General features: G+C 33.4%; 1 protein-coding gene across 1 annotated transcript; it reads left to right on the forward strand.

The window, feature by feature from the left end:
* The first annotated feature begins 269 nt into the window (after positions 1-269).
* On the forward strand, positions 270-23,268 carry LOC106066407 (neuroplastin-like). The gene is made up of 7 exons (XM_056017045.1): positions 270-399; positions 10,039-10,212; positions 11,496-11,576; positions 11,815-12,027; positions 13,500-13,580; positions 16,100-16,223; positions 17,526-23,268. The coding sequence occupies exons 1-7, from the start codon at positions 333-335 to the stop codon at positions 17,578-17,580; spliced, it is 795 nt and encodes a 264-aa protein (XP_055873020.1). The 5' UTR covers positions 270-332; the 3' UTR covers positions 17,581-23,268.
* Positions 23,269-23,543: the final 275 nt, after the last annotated feature.

Raw genomic sequence — 23,543 nt, forward strand, 5'->3', positions numbered from 1 at the left:
TTCAGCATTAGACAGGAAATGTAAAAAAAAAATAAATCTACAGGTTTCTTTTGATTGATTTTTTTAAATTGAAACATGTTTTGTCAGGTACACTAACTAATTGTACAAAGTTTCAACTTGATCCGAAAATGGATGTGGGAGAAATATTCTGTTCAAACTTTTTAACAGACAGACACGATTGATAGATTGATATTAGCTTCGTAAAAAAAAATAATTTTTTAAGGTCTACTTTTGTAGGTCAGTGAGATCTGATAATAAATGTTATGGTAACAGGAAGTTGCGTAAATCGTTGCTATCGGGAAGACAACACTCTTCGGAATACGGGCATTAAAATGTCGGGTTTTACATTAATTTTGACCTTCTGGCTTTCTGCGGTGATTGCTTTGTCGTTTGCTGCAGGTAATATAGATCTAGGTCTATAGATTTATTGTTTGCAAGTTATTACGGTATTAAGTTGGACACCTATTTATAATCTAGATCTCCTAACGTCATGATTCACTCAAGGACTCAAAGAGTCTCAGTCTCAGTGAATGAGTGATTAAAAAACATTAATTTGCATTATGATTATTTATGTATTATCTTATTTTTTTTTTATTTAGATCTAGTATCATCTAGAGATCTAGATCTAGTCTTATTTTTTTTAGTATTTCTGTTATTTCCGTATTTGAATGAAGTAGATCTAGAATCTATCTAGATCTAGAATCTACTTTCATTCCATTTGATTTTGAATATTTTCCATGTCCATCATCCATGATTCCAATATTCAATGTATTGAATATTTATATTATTATTATTATATAATATATACATTTCATATTCATAGCATAACATAATGGCATAATAATCATAATTGGCATATAGATTATATATCATATAGATCTATTTCCATACGATGATAATTGAATCTAATTATTTTAATTCATTGATAATTCATTGATCGTAAACAAACAACATTTAGTCACTTGATCTTATTGATAAGACTTAACTTAAGACAACGGAAAAAAACTGTCACGTGACAACCATCATAAATTAAACATAAGATCGTAAATTATATAGAAGTGATAGAGCACCACGTGGCTAAATGTTGTTTGTTTACGATTGGTGAATGAGGTCCATTATTTGATATACTCATATATACTAAAATTAAATATAGATCTAGATGAATCTAGAATAATCTAGATCTAATTGTATGATTGTTTGTGTGACTGTCAGTGGTGTCATTTAAAGTCATTTAATATTAACTAAATCTAGAGTAATAGTCTAGATCTAGATCTAGAATCTAATTTAAATTATCATTATTATGATTAATCATTAAATAATGATCAAGTCACAAGTCAACTATTAATTCTTGGTAGTGCAAAAAAAAAAAAAAAAAGCCGGAGGGGGTGTTAAGTTTTAAAAAAAACATACAATATAAAGATCTAGCTAAACAAGACATAAAACTGCCTGACAAATATTTCAAATTAAGGGAAACCAGAAGTAATATATTTAAGCCTTGAAAAGTATGTCTGTGGGAGCATCAGAAGTGCCCCCAAAAAAGTGTTGTTCTGTTCAAAATAAGATATGTAAGCAACATCAAGAGCCTTTTCTATCAAATATTTTAATGCAAATGATGCAATTAATGAAAAATAAAATGTGTTGGTGAATTGGTTTTGGGAACATCTTGTATTTTAAATATAATGGCTGAGAAGGATCCAAGGAATAACATACCAAGATCATGTCACCAATAGAGAAGTTCTTTCTCGCATGGGCAATTGTTCCCTGAGTGAAATTACCAAACCATGCATTAGATTCGTGGGACATGTATCCTTAGTAAAGGCAAGATGAGGATAGCGAAAACAAGGCCATTTTAGTATAACATGGCTGTTACGACACAAGACTCTTTGAAATAATAATAGACTCTCAGGTTATTACTCTATAAATACTTTAATATTACAACAAGTTATGTAAATACGAACATTTCATTTCTCTTCCTGTCAATCTCTCCCGGCTTCCCCTTTTTAACATCACTTCCATTCATTACACAAATTCGCACCATTATTCATGCACACCGTGCTGCGCTACGACCGTAACACCCCCCTTGTTTGCAAAGTTCGATGTACATCGAACGTCTTTTAAATATCAAATAAAATTATAAATCACTGTTCAATATAATTATATTATCTTCATTAATTCTCATTCTTTTAAACCAGGTAAAAGCCAACAACAACAAAAAAAAAACAAAAAACAACAACCTCCAACAGCAATATTAAATATCACCATTCTTTACATTATTATTTTAGGTTCAAAATTACTTACATCCATCCCAATGTATAATGTCCAGGCTTCCCCAACGAACCAATCAGAATAAATCTCATAATTCACAATTATAAACTATAAGTAACTATGTAACTGTAATACTATATTTTACATTTCTAACAATGGTTTCATCAAATTCTCAATATAACACCATATATTAATATCTCGACACCTCACACATGTAACAAAGCTTCGTCAGTCCATACAGTCTTCGATTACATATACATGTAATATGTGTATATTTACAAAATGTTCCAATCTGTTAAAGATGTCTATTCATTACACTGCTATTCATTGTGTTCTCACCAAAATGATTTTACTGACATTATTCTTTTAACCAACCAATAGAAACAAAATTGACGTGGCCTAGCTCTTTTCCTCCTTAGGTACACCGTGATAATGTGTCAGCTATCACATTGTCTTTCCCTGGTATTGTCCTGACCTCAAAGTTATAATCCATAATTTGCAATGCCCACCTGGCTATTCTGTTGTTCCCTAGTTTATTTGTATTAATGAAGGCCAAGGGAGCGTGATCCTTCCATAGTTCAAATTTAGCTCCCATTAGATAGAACCCTAATTTTGTTATACACCATACAATGGCTAGTCCTTCCTTTTCAATGGTGGCATATTTCAACTCAGATGCTGTCAGTTTTCTACTCACATTTAAAACAGGATGTGGGACACCATTCCATTTTTGCATTAGACAGCCTCCTATTGCAATGGCTGATGCATCTGTAGCCAAAATAAATTCCTTAGTATTGTCAGGTAATTTCAAAATCGGTGCCCCAGAAAAGAAAGTTTTAATTATGTCCAGTGCTTCTTGACATTCCTCCGTCCAAACTATATTGTTAGGTTTTCCTTTCTTTGTTAGATTTGTTAGTGGTTCAATTATTTCTGAAAAATTTGAGATAAATTTTCTATAAAAGTTGCATAGACCCAAAAGGCTTCTAATTTGCTTCTTTGTCTTTGGTACCTTAATGTCCAATATTTTTGATACAGTTTCTTCTAATGGTGTAATGTACTCATTTTTAATCTTATACCCCAAAAATGAAATTTCACTTAGGCCAATTTTTATTTTTGTTGGTTTCAATGTTAAATTGTTTTCTTTGATAATTTTAAAAACCTCTCCAAGGCTTTGTATATGCTCATCCCATTGCTCACTAAAAATGCATATATCATCTAAATAACAAATTATGTCTCTTCTATGGCTGAATAATTTGGCCATCATTCTGTTAAACGTAGCTGGAGCATTTACCAAGCCAAAGCTCATCACATTCCATTGATATATGCCCGAAGGTGTCTTAAATGCCGATAATGGTTTAGCTTCTTGTTTTAGAGGTACTTGCCAGTATCCTCTTGACAGATCCAACGTGCTAAAAATCTTTGCATTTTTTAGCTTAGTAAACATTTCTTCTGCTTGTGGCATTGGAAATGGGTCAAATTCTGTGACTTTATTCAACTGTCGATAATCCACACACAATCTTAAGTTGCCACACTTTTTTTTAACAAGCACGACTGGTGCAGCCCATGGTGAACTAGATGGTTCTATCACTCCAAGTGTTAGTAGCTCGTCAATTTCCTTCTGTAATGTTTCTCTATGGTGTAATGGGATCGTATATTGTGGCAGTTTATTCGGTACTTTGCCGGTTAACTTGATATCATGTTCTATAATACTTGTTTTTCCAGGTAAATCCGTAAAAATATTCTTATAATCCTCAATTAGTGCCTTGATTTCTTTAGCTCTATCAAGAGAAACTCCATCCACCATGACATCCTTCCATGTTTGCCTACTTTCTGTTGCCACTGTCTCTATTGGTCTAAACCTTTCCTCTGTCTCCATTTCTTCCGTCACACAGGCACTCATTGTCATTGACTCATCCTTACTCCTTTCTTCACTTCTTTGTCTTGGTGTCAATTCTTTTAACAAATCCACATGAAATATTTTTAACATCGAATCAATGTCTATTTCATAATCCATATCGCTAATTTTCCTTGCTACTTTGTATGGTCCCAGCCAATTTGTGCCCGAAGCATTATTGTTATCCTTATGTAAGACCAAAACATCTTGTCCTACCTTTAATTCCGTCATTTTTCTATGTTCATTCACTCTGGAATGTGTTAATTCATTTCTCTCTAGCATCTGTCTATCTGCTTCTTCACATGCCTTTATAATCTGATTTCTAGTTTCTGTCACAATATCATAACTGTCATTAGTTACTATATGATCATGTGGGATTATCAAATCTTTCAATATTGTCATTGGACCTCGTGGATTTCCTCCATAAATCATTTGAAATGGTGAAAACCCTGTTATTTCATTACGACTCTCCCTGTATGCAAATAGTATTGACGGTATTGCCGTATCCCACTCTTTGGGTTTATCATCCATTACTTTATATAATGATTTCTTTAGATTGACATTAAAACGTTCACAAGTGCTCTGTGGATAATACGAGGTTGTAAACCTTTGCTGGATCCCAAACATGTTCAATAATGTTGTAGCCAATTGACAGTTGAATTGAGTCCCCCTATCCGACAATATTTCTCTAGGAAATCCAAATCTTGTAAACAACGTATATAATGCTTGTACTATATCTCTGGCTTCAATTTGTTTGAGTGGGATAGCTTCCGGCCATCTGGAGCACACGTCTATCACAGTTAGGATATAACGGTGACCCCTATTTGATACCACTGGCATTGGACCGATTAAATCAATTGCTATTTTACTAAATGGTCTATCTGGTACATCCACCCTTTGTAATGGTACTTTTATGTTTCTTGCTCCTTTCCTAGAACATAGTTGGCACGAAGTCACATAACTTTTTATGTCCTTATTAATTGATGGCCAATAAAAATTCTGAAATATTCTTAGTTTCATTTTGTGTAGTCCCAGATGTCCTGTGTGTGCTATATCGTGCCCATTTTCCATTACAAGTTGCCTGAATTCTCTGGGTACCACAAACTGGATTACTTTTTTTCCATGCCATTCAATCTCTCTAACAAGAGTTCCTCTTTCTACATAGAATCTTCCTCCTCTACCTCCTTTCTTTGCTAGTTGGCGTAACTCTGGATCATTTTTTTGTTTTGTGATAAATTTTTCTTTGTTAAATCCTATGTCTTTGATTTCAATTGTTTCTGTGTTTTCATGTTGTTCTTCATCTTGCTCTTTTTCCTTAGTTGATAACTCGAACAACTTTGCCAAATCTCCTTCATCCACATCTTTACTACAGGATCGAGTAGTGGCCATTCCACAACAATTTTTCCAAACTGCTATCTCATTTTCCGTGCACTTCTTTATGTTTGGTATATTGCCAATAATCAAATCAATTTGATCATGGTCTATAACACATGCCTCTACGATCCCGGTATAATACGGTGTTTTAATGTTCACTCGGGCCACAGGTAATCGAACTGTTTTACCATCAAACATAATACATGCTTTGTTTTTTCCAGTATATTCATGATCTTCAACCAATTTTCGGTTTATTCCAACAATAGTGCTCCCAGTGTCCCTTATCGTTCTTGCAGCCTTATTTCCTACAAGTGTTTGAAAACAATCTAGACTTCCCGAACTCGACAATAACGACAAACTTTGATCTCTTCCATTTCTTCTGCCGTCATATCTTCCCTGTCTGTTTCCTTGATATCTTCCTTGATATCTGTAGCTATTATACTGGCCTTGTCTACTATCTATTTGGCTCCTTCCTTGTCCTCTAAACCTATTCTGTCCTTCATATCTAAATCTTCTATTGTTGCTATAACTGTCTTGTGTTTCTCTAGCTCTATTAAATGCTTCTATTTCTTCAATATCGCTACCTCTGTTTAACTTTTTTTCAGGATGTGCCACTTTGTAAGCCCTTATTAATTTTACAATCTCATCTACAGATTTTGGCTTTCTCTCCAGCAGGAATATTTTTAGTTCGTCCTGACTCTCATAAATGACTTTATCCAGCATAAGAAATACCTTTAGTCCATCAAACGTCTTCTCTATTTTTGATGACTCTGTCCAATTGTCAAAGTAGCTATTCATCTTGTCTAAAAATGTTTGGGGATCCTCTTTGGTTTCAATGGTGCAATTAACATATTGTTGACGATAAAACGCCTCAGTTTTTCCAAATGTTCGTAGTAATTGCTCCTTTACTATTTGGTAATTATTCTGATTCATGCAGATCTTTGACAGTACCTCCGCTGCAAAAGACTTCGATAACAAAAATGTCCATTTATCTTCAGGAAAAGCCAATTCTTTCATTTCAATTTCAAACTTCTTTAAGAAAATATCTATGTCTATTTTATTCTCATCAAACATTGTACCTTTATATTTTGCCAATTTATTTTCAGACACGTCATTTTTCTTTCCAGTACCTTCATCTTTAGCTTTTCCTTTTTTTATTTCCAACTTTTCTTTCTCTATGGCTAACCTTTCTTTCTCCATAGCTAGCTTCTCTTTCTCAATTTCTTTATCCGTAACTAATTTCTCTTTACTGATAGCCAACTTCTCTTTCTCTATTTCTTTATCCATGGCTAACTTCTCTTTCTCTATTTCCTTTTCCATGACTAACTTCTCTTTCTCTCTTTCTTTTTCCATGGCTAGCTTCTCTTTCTCTATTTCCTTTTCCATGGCTAACTTCTCTTTCTCTATTTCCTTTTCCTTGACTAGTTTCTCTCTTTCTATTAATCTTTCTTGTACATATTTTCTCAGCTCTGCTCCTTCTAATTCCAATAGTCTCCCTTCTTCTTTCAAAGCAACTATTTCAGCTTTATCCGCCATTTTTAATTTTTCTTTATCGAGTTATCTGACCATATCCATTAAATATATTTGATTCTCATATACTTAATGCTTTTCTCATATACTTAATGCTTGGACCCAACAATGTTCATATCTAAATGTAATGTAATGAACCAAACGTTTAATGTTATTCGAATACAAATATGTATCTACTTCCCGGAATACTCTTCTTCCTGCTGGTATAACTTCCAATGCTAGTGTATATTCTCCGCCGGTGATATGAATCTTTCGTTGTTTGTTTATATGCCGTGGTCAGTGTATATCCGTTGGTCCTAAATGGGCACTGTTCTCCACCGTAGTCAAAATTCACTAGTGTTGCCCACGGCAGTGCTAATAATCGTACAAATTTCCATTAATATTGAATGTTAAAGGTTATTGTTGAGAACTATGACCCGCCAGACCAATGCAGATGTACGTTTTCACATTGGTGAATGTAGAGAATGGGCCGTCATAATAATTATAATGATATAAATCTAGATTTAAATGTTAATCCAATTGATTAATTCAGCAATAATGTTTTTAGTTAAGTTTCAACTAAAGGTTTATGTTTACCAGTGAGTCTAGTACATAGCTTTAGAGATTTAGATGACGCTAACTTTCTCAATCTTAATAGATCTAGAGATCTAGAGATTTTGTTACACTTTGTAGTACTAGTAATACCTCAGTAGACAGGAATTAGATATCGTTGTAACGCAGGTCTTGCCTTTTCCGTTGGGCGCCACTTGTTACGACACAAGACTCTTTGAAATAATAATAAACTCTCAGGTTATTACTCTATAAATACTTTAATATTACAACAAGTTATGTAAATACGAACATTTCATTTCTCTTCCTGTCAATCTCTCCCGGCTTCCCCTTTTTAACATCACTTCCATTCATTACACAAATTCGCACCATTATTCATGCACACCGCGCTGCGCTACGACCGTAACAATGGCATTGTTTCTTGCTACAAGACCTAAAATCTGCTGGTACCAACTAGGAAAAGGCTGAACCAGTGGAGAAAGCTTGACACCCTTTGCACAGAATGGCGTGAAAGGACCTGGGTCTAAGTCTTGGAATATTGTTTTAAAAATTATGCTCTTGTTGTCACCTATTTTCAAAACTTCCACCTGTGTTATATATATATATATATATATATAGATAGATAGATAGATAGATAGATAGATAGATAGATAGATAGATAGATAGATAGATAGATAGATAGATAGATAGATAGATAGATAGATAGATAGATAGATAGATAGATAGATAGATAGATAGATAGATAGATAGATAGATAGATAGATAGATAGATAGATAGATAGATAGATAGATAGATAGATAGATAGATAGATAGATAGATAGATAGATAGATAGATAGATAGATAGATAGATAGATAGATAGATAGATAGATAGATAGATAGATAGATAGATAGATAGATAGATAGATAGATAGATAGATAGATAGATAGATAGATAGATAGATAGATAGATAGATAGATAGATAGATAGATAGATAGATAGATAGATAGATAGATAGATAGATAGATAGATAGATAGATAGATAGATAGATAGATAGATAGATAGATAGATAGATAGATAGATAGATAGATAGATAGATAGATAGATAGATAGATAGATAGATAGATAGATAGATAGATAGATAGATAGATAGATAGATAGATAGATAGATAGATAGATAGATAGATAGATAGATAGATAGATAGATAGATAGATAGATAGATAGATAGATAGATAGATAGATAGATAGATAGATAGATAGATAGATAGATAGATAGATAGATAGATAGATAGATAGATAGATAGATAGATAGATAGATAGATAGATAGATAGATAGATAGATAGATAGATAGATAGATAGATAGATAGATAGATAGATAGATAGATAGATAGATAGATAGATAGATAGATAGATAGATAGATAGATAGATAGATAGATAGATAGATAGATAGATAGATAGATAGATAGATAGATAGATAGATAGATAGATAGATAGATAGATAGATAGATAGATAGATAGATAGATAGATAGATAGATAGATAGATAGATAGATAGATAGATAGATAGATAGATAGATAGATAGATAGATAGATAGATAGATAGATAGATAGATAGATAGATAGATAGATAGATAGATAGATAGATAGATAGATAGATAGATAGATAGATAGATAGATAGATAGATAGATAGATAGATAGATAGATAGATAGATAGATAGATAGATAGATAGATAGATAGATAGATAGATAGATAGATAGATAGATAGATAGATAGATAGATAGATAGATAGATAGATAGATAGATAGATAGATAGATAGATAGATAGATAGATAGATAGATAGATAGATAGATAGATAGATAGATAGATAGATAGATAGATAGATAGATAGATAGATAGATAGATAGATAGATAGATAGATAGATAGATAGATAGATAGATAGATAGATAGATAGATAGATAGATAGATAGATAGATAGATAGATAGATAGATAGATAGATAGATAGATAGATAGATAGATAGATAGATAGATAGATAGATAGATAGATAGATAGATAGATAGATAGATAGATAGATAGATAGATAGATAGATAGATAGATAGATAGATAGATAGATAGATAGATAGATAGATAGATAGATAGATAGATAGATAGATAGATAGATAGATAGATAGATAGATAGATAGATAGATAGATAGATAGATAGATAGATAGATAGATAGATAGATAGATAGATAGATAGATAGATAGATAGATAGATAGATAGATAGATAGATAGATAGATAGATAGATAGATAGATAGATAGATAGATAGATAGATAGATAGATAGATAGATAGATAGATAGATAGATAGATATATTGAGTCTATTTATTTATCATGTAGAAAAAAAAACACATCTTTTTAGCCTACTTATTTTTAAAGTATAATCATGCTATTATTATAGATCCTGCAGATGTGATCTTTACTTTCAATGACAAAAACGCAACCTTGACATGCAATGCCACAGATAACAACTCATATTATGTTGGTTGGTACCACCTAGGTCAATCAGTAACTGGCACTAGATACACCGTTACCAACTTGACACACGTCACTGTATTGGTGATAACTTCTCCAAGTAAGACTTTGTTTTGTTTTTTAAATTTTTAAAAAAAAATCATCTCTCTCTCTCTGCCTGTGGTCCCTTTTGTGGCATAGGCCACCAACCAGCTTCCTCCAGGCATTTCGGTTCTGGGCGAGTCTCTCCAGCTGTCCCCATGTCTTGCCCATCTGCTTCCAAATCGCGGCGCCTTGTATTCCTGGGCCGTCCCTCTTCCCCTTTCGTGGGAGTTCCAGGTTAGCTTGTTATGTTGGATGCAGGCTTGCGAAGGGTGTGACCTATCCATCTCCAGCATCTATGAAGGATATCTATTTTAATGTGCTGCTGCTTTGTTCTTTGCCACAGTTGCTCATTCGAGATCTTGTCTAGCCAGCGGATCATAAGTATCCTCCTCAGGCAGGTATTGATGAATACCTGGATTTTTTTCATGGTGGTGATGGTGGTTCTCCTCTCTGGAGAACCACCATTGTTTTAAATCAGCATATTATAATTCAGATTCTTTTGATGTGAAATCTTGGGAATCGGGCAGTAGAATTTCTCAAGGTTTATGGTTGTGTCTGTATAGAAGCTTAGAATTTCACATACTATACCCTGCCCCATCTCGAGAACAGACTACGTTGGGCAGGTCACCTTGAAAGAATGTCAGACAACAGAGGGGCGAAAATCGTATACAGGCAAAAACCAAAAGGCAGGCGACCCAAAGGCAGACCCCGAATGCGATGGATAGATGACGTGGAAGCAGATCTGAAGCAGCTTGGGGTTAGGGCATGGAGACGAAAGGCCCAGGAGAGATCTGAATGGAAGGATGTGTTAAAGCAGGCCAGAGCCCTCCATGGGCTGTAGCGCCACTGGGATGGATACCCTGCCCCATCTCGAGATTAAACCAAAACCAGTGACTCATTTGGGCGCATCCATTGCCTTTCGAGACAAAAAGAGCCATATATATATGTGTTCAAACCAATTCATCTGGTGTATATTTCTCAGACAGTGAAATGGAGTTCAGCCATTTGATTGTCAGCAATGTCAAGTCAAGTTCATTTTCTTCAAAAGTAAAAGCACTAAAGATGTTCATTTTTTTTTTTTTTTTTATGTGCTGAGTCAATTTCCTGATCACAATCGTTCAACTAGAATGTTAAACACAACCCTTGATAGAATCACACATTTTAAATTCTTGTATAAAAGATCCTAGCCTCTTATAAAAAAAATACTTAAAAGTTAATATTTTGTTTGATAGCCACCACCTCAACACCATGATTCATATAGCAAAGCATTTAAATCATTAATAAATATTTTTATTTTAGCTCGAGAAGATTCCGGAGAGTATGTGGCCACTTTCTTGAAAACTGGAGGCACTCAAGAGAATTGTACCATCAAGTATACAGGTCAGTTGTTTCACTTCTCCACTTTACTTTTTAATTTTTAAAGTATGGTTTAGGTAAAAGAAATAATTGTGCAAAATTTAGAAGTTAAGCTCTTTACCACTTAATCAGTTAGGAAGCTAAGGTCTTGACCACTCAGCCACCATGCCCCCCCCCTCCCCCCCATGTTATAGATACATATCTTACTGAGATATTTATATTTTTTTACATTATTTAAAAATAATAATTTTTGGTTCTACAGCTACCCCTCTTGTTCTTGATCTGGCCAAGTCTAAAAATCTTGAGAAGGACCAGGACCTTGACCTTCACTGTGATGTCAAGGGTTACCCTGGGTCAGTGGTGTCCTGGTCAAGAGATGGGATAGACCTGACAAATACCACCAGCCGTGTGACACTAAAGAATGATGGCATAGTTGAGAATGCCTATTTGCATATCAAATCTCTGGAGTACTCAGGTTTGTATGTTCCTTGATCAGTGGCTCGATCATTTTTACAAATCTTACGATAACGGAAATGCTAGGCTAGAAGTTTGTTGGAAACGCAAGAAAAAAATGGAATCTTTTTTTTTTTCAAGCTAAAATTTCACTTGATCGCTAAGCTGATAGAGCATCCTACTAACACAAATGTCATGGATTTAATCTTATTTACTGGCCTTTTTCTTTATTGTTTAATGACAAATAAAATCTAATTGTTTTATTTTCTATATCATTTGAACATAAAGTAAGAATGGATTTTTTCTTTTTACAAATATATTATTTGTAATACTTAAGTTAACCCTCAAAATTTCTTCCATCAAATAAAAAAAAAATTAACCTATGGTTTAATATAAAAGTGTCTATATCTTTTTCCAAGCCTAATGACTATCAAAGATGGTGAATTTAAGAAATAGCTGTTTAATATGCTATGCAGATATAGAAAAAGTAGTCAGGCAGCAATACTAAGTTGTAATTAATTATATTAGAAATACTTTTATGAAATAGATACAGTTTATGAAAAAACTGAAACACTTTAACCAAAAGTATCAAACATCATTAGAACAGTTTCTTAAAAATGCTATTGTTTATTGCCAGCAAGCTCATCAATCTTTATGCATTGAAATAGCATTATAGTCACAACAGAAGATGGCACTGATACCAAGCTGTCTATTGACACAATGTTTCTCAACATTTTTTTTTCTCCCAAGTGCCCAAGAAGAGACTTTAAGTTTCAATTACTATTGTTTTTTGCATCATCTGCCAGCCAGTTGAATATGCTTCATAGGCCACCAACAAGCTTCCTCCAGGCATCTCGGTTCTGGGCAAGTCTCTCCAACTGTCCCCAAGTCTTGCCCATTGGCCACCAACAAGCTTCCTCCAGGCATCTCGGTTCTGGCCAAGTCTCTATAACTGTCCCCAAGTCTTGCCCATTGGCCACCAACCAGCTTCCTCCAGGCATCTTGGTTCTGGGCAAGTCTCTGTAACTGTCCCCAAGTCTTGCCCATAGACCACCAACCAGCTTCCTTTAACTGTCCCCAAGTCTTGCTCATCTGCTTGGAATCTGCTTCCAAATCGTAGTGCCATGTAGAGCTAGCCTACCCTGTAGAAAAACCACTACTAGCTACAGAAACATGATTACAGCCAATTCTTAAAAAAACAAAACAATTTTATTATTTCAGTTTGTACAATAATTTTACCGATTTGACTAACTTTGTGCCATATAACATTGCTCTTCTTCTTACCTACACTTTAATTCTGTCCTCTGAGTGAAATGAATTGTTGCTTTTTCTCTGCATATGAAATGCTTCATTGAACCTCTTTCCTACTCATGAACTTCTTTGTTTATCTTTATTTTGATTAGAAATTCAATCCCAGCATTTGTTTTATTCAATTTCCTCTTTGTTCTGTTTAAAAAAAACAACTTTTTTATGTAAAACTTCGTTTTGTTTCAGATGAAGGCACATACAAGTGCACAGCATACAGTAAACATTTCAACTTTTCACATTCCAAGTCTTTGGTTATCAGAGTCAAAAGTAAGTCTTCTTTTTTACTATTGACATGTATATTTCCTTGAATAATTTAGAAGTGAAATGCTTTCACTGTTTTAAAATCAGTAAACTTTTAAAACATTTATTTAAAATAAACTACAAATCTATCATAAGACCCAGTAGTCAAGTATTTGAGACCTGATCATCTGCATAACAGAACATATGCAAAAAAAAAAAATTCTTTAAAAAATATATGAAATTGTGTAAGGACCCATCTTTAATGACAGAAACAAAAAAAAAGAACTCAGACTCTAGGTGAACCAAATGTTAATGAATCATTTGTCATTAGAACCAGTTAGTGTGAACCAATTGTCTGGTGAACAATTAGTTGAAAATCAAGTGTTGTTTTAGTCAGTTGTATGTGTACCAATTGTTATGGAACTATCTAAATTATGTTAATACAGTTAGGATGTCACCTTTATCCCTTAGTCTGTTGGACTGTTTGGGCATCACAAAAGATCTTTCTCCATTCCAGTCTTTTTGCCTTGGATAGAATCTCTTTCAATGGCAGGCCTATCCATTCTTTGATGTTGCCTTTCTAAGTCTACCACTTCTTTTTCCTTTTCTTCTGGACCTCGTGATGTGGCCATTGCTGTATTAATCCTGTCTCTAATCTCTTTGTCTGTGATGTGGTCTTTGTATGTGATACTCAGGATCTTTCTGTAGCATCTCAGTTTGCTAGGATCCTCCTCTAGTTCTGCAGTCAGCCTCCAAGATCCGCAAGCATTTAAGAATGCGGACATGCCCAGGGAGCACATCAGTCTGATTTTAATGTCCAAGGTTATGCCTTTGTCTAAGTCCCAACTATTTCAAATTTATTTAATGCTCATTCCAAGATAATTATTACTGAGTTGGCTTTTTATTCAACTCTATCAGACATAGATCAACTTAAATAAAAGTTAAAGTCAAGTTCCCCTATAGGGAGATGATGTCAAGGTCATCTGTTTCTCTGGCCTACTGTTAACGATTGATCGTGTGGCCAGCACAACGACTGACCACCTTTACTTTTCCCCAACTAATTAGAGCTGGGTGAACTCAGGGGCCCCCAATAATCCTATAATTAAAAATCTCAGTCTTCACAAGAACTAGAGCCTGGGACCCCCGGTTCAGAAGCCAAGCGCTCTACCGTTCAGCCACCAGGCATCTATCAAATTTGGTAACTCATTGATATTTGTTCAATTGATTTGAAACGGAAGAGTCTGCATAATGTGATGATCTGATGTTAATGTTCTCAGCAATCAGTTTAAACATCTCTAATCAATGTTAATAGAATATACAAGACAGCTCCTTTAATAAACATTATGGTTCATTCTCTAAGAGGGCATAATTTAGTCCTCTCTTGTCTAACCTAATCTATCATGTTACTTCCCTTTAAACAGCCAAAAAAAATTTCTTAATAAAACTACATGCTCAGAACCCTTACAACAAGCACAAGATTGTTAGAAAAATGTGTTCATGATGTAATGAAGTTGCATATGCACTAGAGGTATAACATCTACATCACTTTCACACACACGAGATCGGAAAATCTTTTTTCGAAAGAATTTAAAAATTATAAGATAAGATGATAAGGCATAACTTCTGCATCACTTATCATCCACTCAATTATATTCTTACATGCAAATATGTCTGCAATTTGACCTCTGGACCCATGAAATGTTATTGCCCATTTTACTGTAATGGTACTCACTTGAGCAAGCAGCTGAACTGCACCTTGGAAAATGTGGAACTTATCCCATGAAGTTTTGATTAATGGAAGTTTGGGTGTGTGAAAGGATACTAGATCTACCAGAATGTATAAATAACCATAAGTGATTACATCATATGATCTTAATACCACAAAAAAATAATGTGACGGCTTTAAGGAAGTGAGGAAGTGACAGGCTAGTTAAACAGGATTCTTCCTAGATAGAGAACACATTTTATCATTTTTAAAAAGCTCTTTCTTGTTCATTGTATGAACTTTTTAAAGTTACAGAAATCATCTGGTGGTGGAGGTCATTTAGTAATTGTATATCATACAAGATTCAATACAAAGTGCCAATATTAATTAAGCAATGTTGAAGAATGTCATTTATAAGAGGTGTCGAGGTGCACCAGCAGTCTCAAGTTTACATCCTGCTGGTGATTGACAATTTTAATTTAGGATTTTTAAATATTCTCCCAACTCTTATGAGTATCCAACATAGCTGAGTTGCTAGTTAAATTGTTATGCTTCAGGAAACCCAATGGAACTCATTCACCAATCGTAAACAAACAACATTTTGCCACGTGGTTCTCTATATCTTCTATACAAATTACGCAATCCATAAAGGCTGTCACATGATACGTAATTTTCATTGTTTTATCAATATTATCACATGGCTAAATTTTCTGTTTACGATTGGTGAATGAGGTCCATTGACCAACTGATACAGTTTACATTCTCATTGGAGTCTTATATCTTAAAAAAAAAGCACATCTTCTTACTTACTAGTATCCAACTCTCAATGTATACTCCACAGATCCCATAGCTTGGGTGTGGCCATTAGTAGGCATCCTCGTTGAGATCATTGTATTGGCCGTCATCATTTTCGCTTGCTCCAAGTTTGACAAAAGAAGGCTGATCCAGACAGAGCAAAATGACTTGTGAGTTTTTGTTTTAGATACTCCCTTTACCTTATTGTTTGATTGACACATGATATGTCTCACACACCCCAAGTTTGTGGTGTACATGTTTTAAACAAACTTTCTGAAATTTAAATAGGCATGTATATATATATTTTCAAATGTAAAACCTCAATAATGCAAGTCTATGAGCCCTTACAGATTTAAAAAAAAAATCAGAATTAAGAAATAATTTTTAAAATATTCCAGAAAATAGTTGGTCATCGCTGTGCTCATTGGGCCCTTTCAGCATAGTAAAGATTACTTTTGGCCATTTGAAAACCTTTTGATAATACTAATAATTAGCTGTTTTAAATTTTCTGTTATGATATATTGACACTGATTGCCAACACTTTAAATGACATTAAGAAACAGTTCTGATAATTACAAGTGTTTACCTCCTGTGTGTATATTGAACTATGAAGGTGTTTTACTGTTGTTGACATATCCTTGTTAGTATGCTGAAACTTGACCCATAAACACAATCAGTTCATTGTGCTTGTCAACAGGAGGATGAGATACTTTGCAGCAAGTGAAACACTTGCTTTCAGGCGCTTGACCAAAGTTTTGTCATTTGTTATTAGACAGCCAACTTTGCTTGGTAGTACTGAGTGTAACTAGAAAAATAGGTAATCTCACTTGTGGGAAAGTGCAGAGTCTGCCTCTTGGATATTATTCAATTCAATTGGATATTAATTTTAAAAAATTGTTTTAAAAAGAGAATAAATCATCGCAGAGAAAAAAAAAGTTTTTTTTAAGCATATTGAAATTAATGTCCTAATGGATATTATATTACTGTTGAACTGCAACTTCTATTACTTTTCAGTAGATGTGAAGTAGGCTACAGGCCATGGAACAAAATGGATAAAGTTTGCCAAAATGGCTCATATCGTATTGTAAAATATAATGGTTACAGTTTGACTACATAGCTCATACCATATTGTGAAACAAAATGGTTTGGTCTTACTAGGTTTGACTTAATTGAAACCAGTGGGCTGAATGGCATGATATTATTGCTTAAGGTCAAGTCTTAGACCTAATTCCTAAAGTATTTGGAGTTTTTCTTTTGGTTTTCAAAATCTTAAGTTCCTGCCTAGTATAAGTGTACTGTGTTACATGTTTTGAAGAATACTAAATTGGTTTGGTTGTTTTGCTAACCACCTAAAGTCCTTAGTAGTTTTGGATCACAGAAATGGGTAAAACCCTCAGTAAACTTCTAGGACTTGACATGTAGAATGTGTTTTTATTTTAATAAGAATATTAAATGTAATTTTTCTTTTCTAGGTATCGCAATGAAGGACATGGAACAAGGAACCATGGAGCTGAGAAAACTGACTAGTTTACATGCAAAGCATCTTGGAAGATTATTTAAAATTTTTTAAACTTTGGGTTTTTATAAAGACTAATATCGATAAAATTCTCTCTTAAACAGTGTATGCATAGATTGTTGATATCCAGACTTTTAACATTTGTAGAATTTCTGCTTTCTTAAAAAAAAAGGACTTTGCTTTTAAATGTGATGGTCAAGGCCATTCATAATGGAGAATCATTAAAAATGGGCTTTTTTGTATTCAAATAGGCAAACGTTATAATAGAAGGTCCATTGTCATTACATTTAAAAAACAGACGATGTCACAAACTTAAATGTCTCATTAATGAAAAAAATATTTTGTATACCTTTAAAACTAAGTAGTATACTAGTATTTTGTTGTATAATGGAATTTTTGTATCGACAGTGATTCTAGTCATTTTAACAGCATAATATTTCTTTTTTTCAATTGAATCTATTGTAATTTTTATTGTATGAAATTTATGTAATTGAAAAACACCAAAATTTTTCATGTTTAACAAACCAACTTTTTAAGAATTTTTTATACCTATGTGTTTATTGTTCATCTGTTAGTTTAGTTTGGGCTAGTTGTTTTTTTTTTCCATTGTCAAGTGTAGACCAAATGCTGAGTGTTGAAATGCTTTATAGTTTTGAGGAAAGCGGAGAAATCACAAGCTAAAATTTAAGTCAATGCTGGGCAATTTTTTAATTTAATTTGGTACATGACTGTACACTAAGTATTTAACAGTAGTTGTGGAATGTTAAGTGTTTCCACAATAACTTCCACATTCAAGTCTACTCCATGGAGCGCTAGATCTCATAGGAACATGCAAGATTGTCACAATGGTCAAGAGATTGAACCATGCCCACTTCTATCCCTGGTCATCCTGCAAGAGGTTTTGCCCATGATGTGATAATCTTCAGTTGAGGAGAAATGTTCAAAACTTATCAAACTAAAACAAAAAAATTATTAATTGTCTAGTGTCTGCTTCATACTGGTAATATGTTTCAAGAAAGTCTTATTTTGACCTTCCAAAACCTTGCTTTGGTCACTGTACATAGTGTGTTCTCTATCCCTTGATACAACCTTCTCTCTTAGATTGACTTTTTAGACATTCATCAAACAGCTGAATTATGGTCAATTTACCCAATGCCAATGGTCAAGGCTATCAAAAGCAAAAGTATATATGATAGGATTTTTTATAGTAATTTTTTACTTCGTTATTGTTGCTAAGAATTTAATGTATACAATTTTGGGTCACATGCTATGGATACATGTTAATTTTTTGTTCGGATAATAATTTATTTAAAAACAGTTACTTGGGACATGTGCAATTTAATAGATCTCCATTTTAGTGCAATTTATAGATCTCCATTCTCATTTATTGTATGAATAATTATATATTTTGTTTGGTTTTTACTGATGTATTTATATATTTGGCTTTATCTTTTATTTGTTCTTTCAGTCATGAAAGATGGTAAATTTCCAATGCTTGCACATGTAGACACTAATACTTTTTTTTCTAGCAAACATTTTCTTAAGAGTATTATAATCACCTACAGTCAGATAATATTCACACAAAAATAAATTTCTTAGTTGATAAATGAAATGCGCAAAATAATTTTGATGCTGTTTTTTTTTTTGAAAAAGAATAAACCATCTGTAGAGCATACTTCGTCTTCACTCATTGTACAATGCAATAGAAAGAAACCAAATGGAAATTTTGTCATTCAGAGATAACATTTTCTCACAATTTTATCTGGCTGTGAATCAGATAACTGCTTCAGTATTAAAAATCCTATAAAGTGCAATGCCCGCCCATCCCCAGCCAACACACATTCACATTTTGTTTTGCATGTATTTTGTTTGTTGTATTTGCATATCACGTGCATGCTTTTTGATCTTGTGTTCCATTGTTTAGGAATTGCTGACAGTATTTTTATTTATTTTTGTTTTAAATACTCACTTTGCATCTATAGATGCAGAATAATAATTTCATTTTATTTTGAACATTGGACTTCTTGAATTGATGATATGACTTAATGATGACTGTGCAATGTGTTGTTACTTTGGAATCTTCCTGGCCTGAGAAATTTAAGTCCCACAAAATTAAGACTGCTTAATGAATTCTTAAACAAATGTCACTATTTTAGATGGTTTCCTGACCTTTTTTTTTTTACAATAATAGGTAATTTAAGTTTACAAGTTATATTAGAAAAAACAAATTGTTTAATTATTATTGTTTACTCTTTACATGTATTAAAATGGATGGCTGTCTGGTTGTGTGGTTTGCGTGCTGGACTGTCATTTGGATTTATCAAATGGGTCCAGGGTTCAAACCCTGCCCGCTCCCATCTTCTGTCGTCCTGCGGGAGGTTTGGACTAGGAAGTAAATTACTTTCAACTATGAAGGAACATCCAAAACATGGAAACCATTTTACAAACGAATAAGAAAATTTTAAGAGAAGATAAAGTCCATTCCTAATAGAATTCTGTTTACATTATTAGAACATGTCCCATTCCCATGTAAATATTTTTTTTTCTGATCTTTACATTAAAATGTAACAATGAATACTTTTTTTTTTTTTTTGGTAGGAATAATTTTTGTTTTCCACCAAACTAAACACGTGTGTGTGTGACCTAGCGTGATCATGTCTTCTAACTATTCTAACCTGTTTCCATAACTGGGTATTATGTTTATCATTTTATTTTCATTTGTGAGTCAAAAGCACTGACTTACTAGCTTAGATCTCTGGTACTGATCACTTTATATGGAATGTTTTATTTTCCCCTTACTTTTACTATCAAATATTATTTATTTATTTATAAGAAGCGTGTGAAAAGCCTTATTTATTTATAATCAGATTTGTTTTTATTTACATGCTTGTCAATTGTTATTATTTCCAGCATGAATTGAAATGTATTGGCTTCTTTGAAAATGTAATTTTGTCTGATTTAAAAAAATATGAAACGTTTATTATAATGAAACAAATTGGATTGACAGACATCTTAAATATGGCCAAAAGGAGCACGTAAATGGAATAGCTTGTCCAAGATCTGACCCATTTTTACTAGTAGAAATAATAACAGAATCCTATGATGTTTTGAAAAAAGAAAAAAAAGAATGTTTTTTACATCTGACTGGTTTAATCAGATACTGACATGATGACATAGTAAAAATCTAACCCTAACCCAGCTAACAAGTACTTATAAGCTAAAGTTCAATTTAAAAATCTTTTTTTAGGTCAAGTTTTTTTGGGGTTCTGTTTGAGACTTTATTTGAATATTTTTTTATTGCTTACTACTATTCCATTTTCTTCACCTTTGATATTTTTGCCATTTGATGTTGGATAATAAGTAGTGTCCTAGTTAAACTTCATGTCAGTATTAGAATAGTTGAAATTGTGATTGTATTTTTTTGAAACTTTTTTAGTATTTTTGTTCACACTAGCATAGTTACAGAAAAGGCTGTCATATGTGTTACTTCACATGCCTAGATGACTATAATTATTATAATGATATATAGTTGTAATCAGTCAAACCCATTCCTAGTTTTCATAACAAAACATTTTATAGCACAAAAAAAAAAGCTAACTAGGCATAAAAGAGGATAGAGATTAAATGAATTCAATTAATGTATATTGGAGAAACTGGAATGAAGAAAAATTAACAATTAGAGTTTATTACATCATGGTGTTAATTATTGAAACAATACAAAAATTGTTTTAATACTTTTTCCAAAGACACTGTCAAAACGTTTTACAATGTCAGTCAGTGTGTGGCATATACCACTTGGCTACCTAACTTGAAGGTTTGAGTTTGATTCCCGACTTGAGCTGAGCTGTGTTTGCAGAGCGCTCAAAGGCAGCACAGAAACGTTCTCCCAGATACCCCCTTCCCCCCAAGGGTCCACAAAAGATATTGGACCATAGCGCACTGAGCATGCTATAAGCATGAAATATGCGCTATCGAAAAGTAAAAAAAAAAACTTAAATTATTTTGTGTGATAATACCTCCTACATTTTCAGGATATAAAATGGGTAATATCTATAATTTATTGCTATTTAATAAATAAAATCAGAGCTTTTTTTTTACCATTACTATTTATTTCTACACTTTATTTTCTGTACTCTTAAGAAATATGGCAAATGTATTCACAGCACTTTGTTGTACACATTGTATTTTGCAATGCTCTGAAAATGTATTTGTTTTAAATTTACCATTAAATAGTTGTCATGAATGCTGGTTATATGTAGCGTAATTAAATTATTTTTTTTTTAATTTACATTATGTAAGTATTATGAATACTGGGTAGTTCTAGTGTAATAAAAGTTTTTTTTTTTTTAATTTAACAATGATTAAAAACCATGAATACAGGATATTTTTTATAGTGTGATGAACAGGGATTTTACTTTATTTTAAAACCAGAGTGCAATTAGCGGCTTATAGGTCTGGTGTGATATAAACTTTCATCATTAATTTTTAATTCATTGGCTTTAACTTCTGTCTCCCATGAGACAGTATTTTTCAGTATATGTGATTATTCATCCAAAGAAAATGATTTGGCCAGGGGGGTCTCTATCTTGTTTTCAAGCAAGAGTTGTTTTTTATGAGCTTAGCCTCAATGAAATAACTTTCTGATTCTCACTTCTGTAGCTCCAGGAAAGTAAAGAGAACTATCTGGTTGGTTTGCGCTCTGGACTGTCTTCATGGTGGTTCCAGATGGCTGCCTGGTCGTGCAGTTTGCGCGCTGGACTGTCGTTCAGATTTATCGATGGTCCCGGGTTCAAACCCTGCCCGCTCCCATCCCCCGTCGTCCTGCGGGAGGTTTGGACTAGGAAGTAATTATCTTCAACTCTGAAAGAACACCCGAAACATGTAAAACATTTTACAAACATTTTTACAGATTCAAACTTGGCCCATAGGCATCTCCTGCTCCCCTGAAGGAGATTTAGGCTAGATAGTAATCATCTCCTGCTCCCCTGAAGAAGATTTAGGCTAGATAGTAATCATCTCCTGCTCCCCTGAAGGAGATTTAGGCTAGATAGTAATCATCTCAACAAGTAATGGTACTTGAACTCTTTCTGAAAGACGTTAAACTGACTTGATTTGGGCTGGGAAGCGTGGTCAAGAGGCTAAGTACGCTTGAACTTGGCTTGTCTTGGCTACCTATGGAGGGTGCTCGAGGTTCGACACCCGAGTCGGGCAGAGTTGTGTTTACCGAGTGCCTGAAGGCAGCACGGAAAAACCTTCTCCTAGATACCCCTCCCCCCACTGGTCCACAACTGAGATTGGACCAAAGCGCTATATAAAAAAGCCATAATTTAATTTGATGTTTTGAGAATTTATTCATCAAAGATGGTGTGTATCACAATTAACTGCCCTGTAAGCCGCCAACCAGTGGGAGGTATGGGCTAGAATGTAATTATCTTCAGTAGAAACATCTCAAAAATGTAAAACAAACCCTATTGATATTTTGCATCTTTACACAAACTGCTGCACCTCTGCCCTAGGGGTGTAGACATCCTTGGCTGAGAACCCCTGGTTTAAGTGTGTATATCTAGTCTTATGAGACATATTTTTTTATACCTTTCATTGCTGTTCACCTTATTTATAATAATCTTTGAGTTAATTTTGACTACAGCTGTGTCTAGTCCTACCACTTCATAAAATAAATTAAAAAAATATAGCCCAGATCTTGAGAGTCTTTTTTTTTTTTTAAATATCTAATTTGTATTCATGTCAAAATATTTAAACATTTTATGTTGTATTTAGTTTCATTTCTTCTGGTTTCTAAATTTTTAAGTTGGATGTCTTTGAAGAAAAAAAAACGTGATTGACGTTCGGAAGCATTCAGGCATGTGCAATTAAAAATAATTCTCTTAAATTCCTCCTTCCATTTTCAAAAGACCAAAAGAGATCGAAAAGAAGGAAAAGATAATTGCGAGGTGCAATCTGTAGTCGAGATTTA

The sequence above is a fragment of the Biomphalaria glabrata genome, chromosome 18 (genome assembly GCF_947242115.1).
Source record: "Biomphalaria glabrata chromosome 18, xgBioGlab47.1, whole genome shotgun sequence".
NCBI classification, from domain to species: Eukaryota; Metazoa; Mollusca; class Gastropoda; family Planorbidae; genus Biomphalaria; species Biomphalaria glabrata.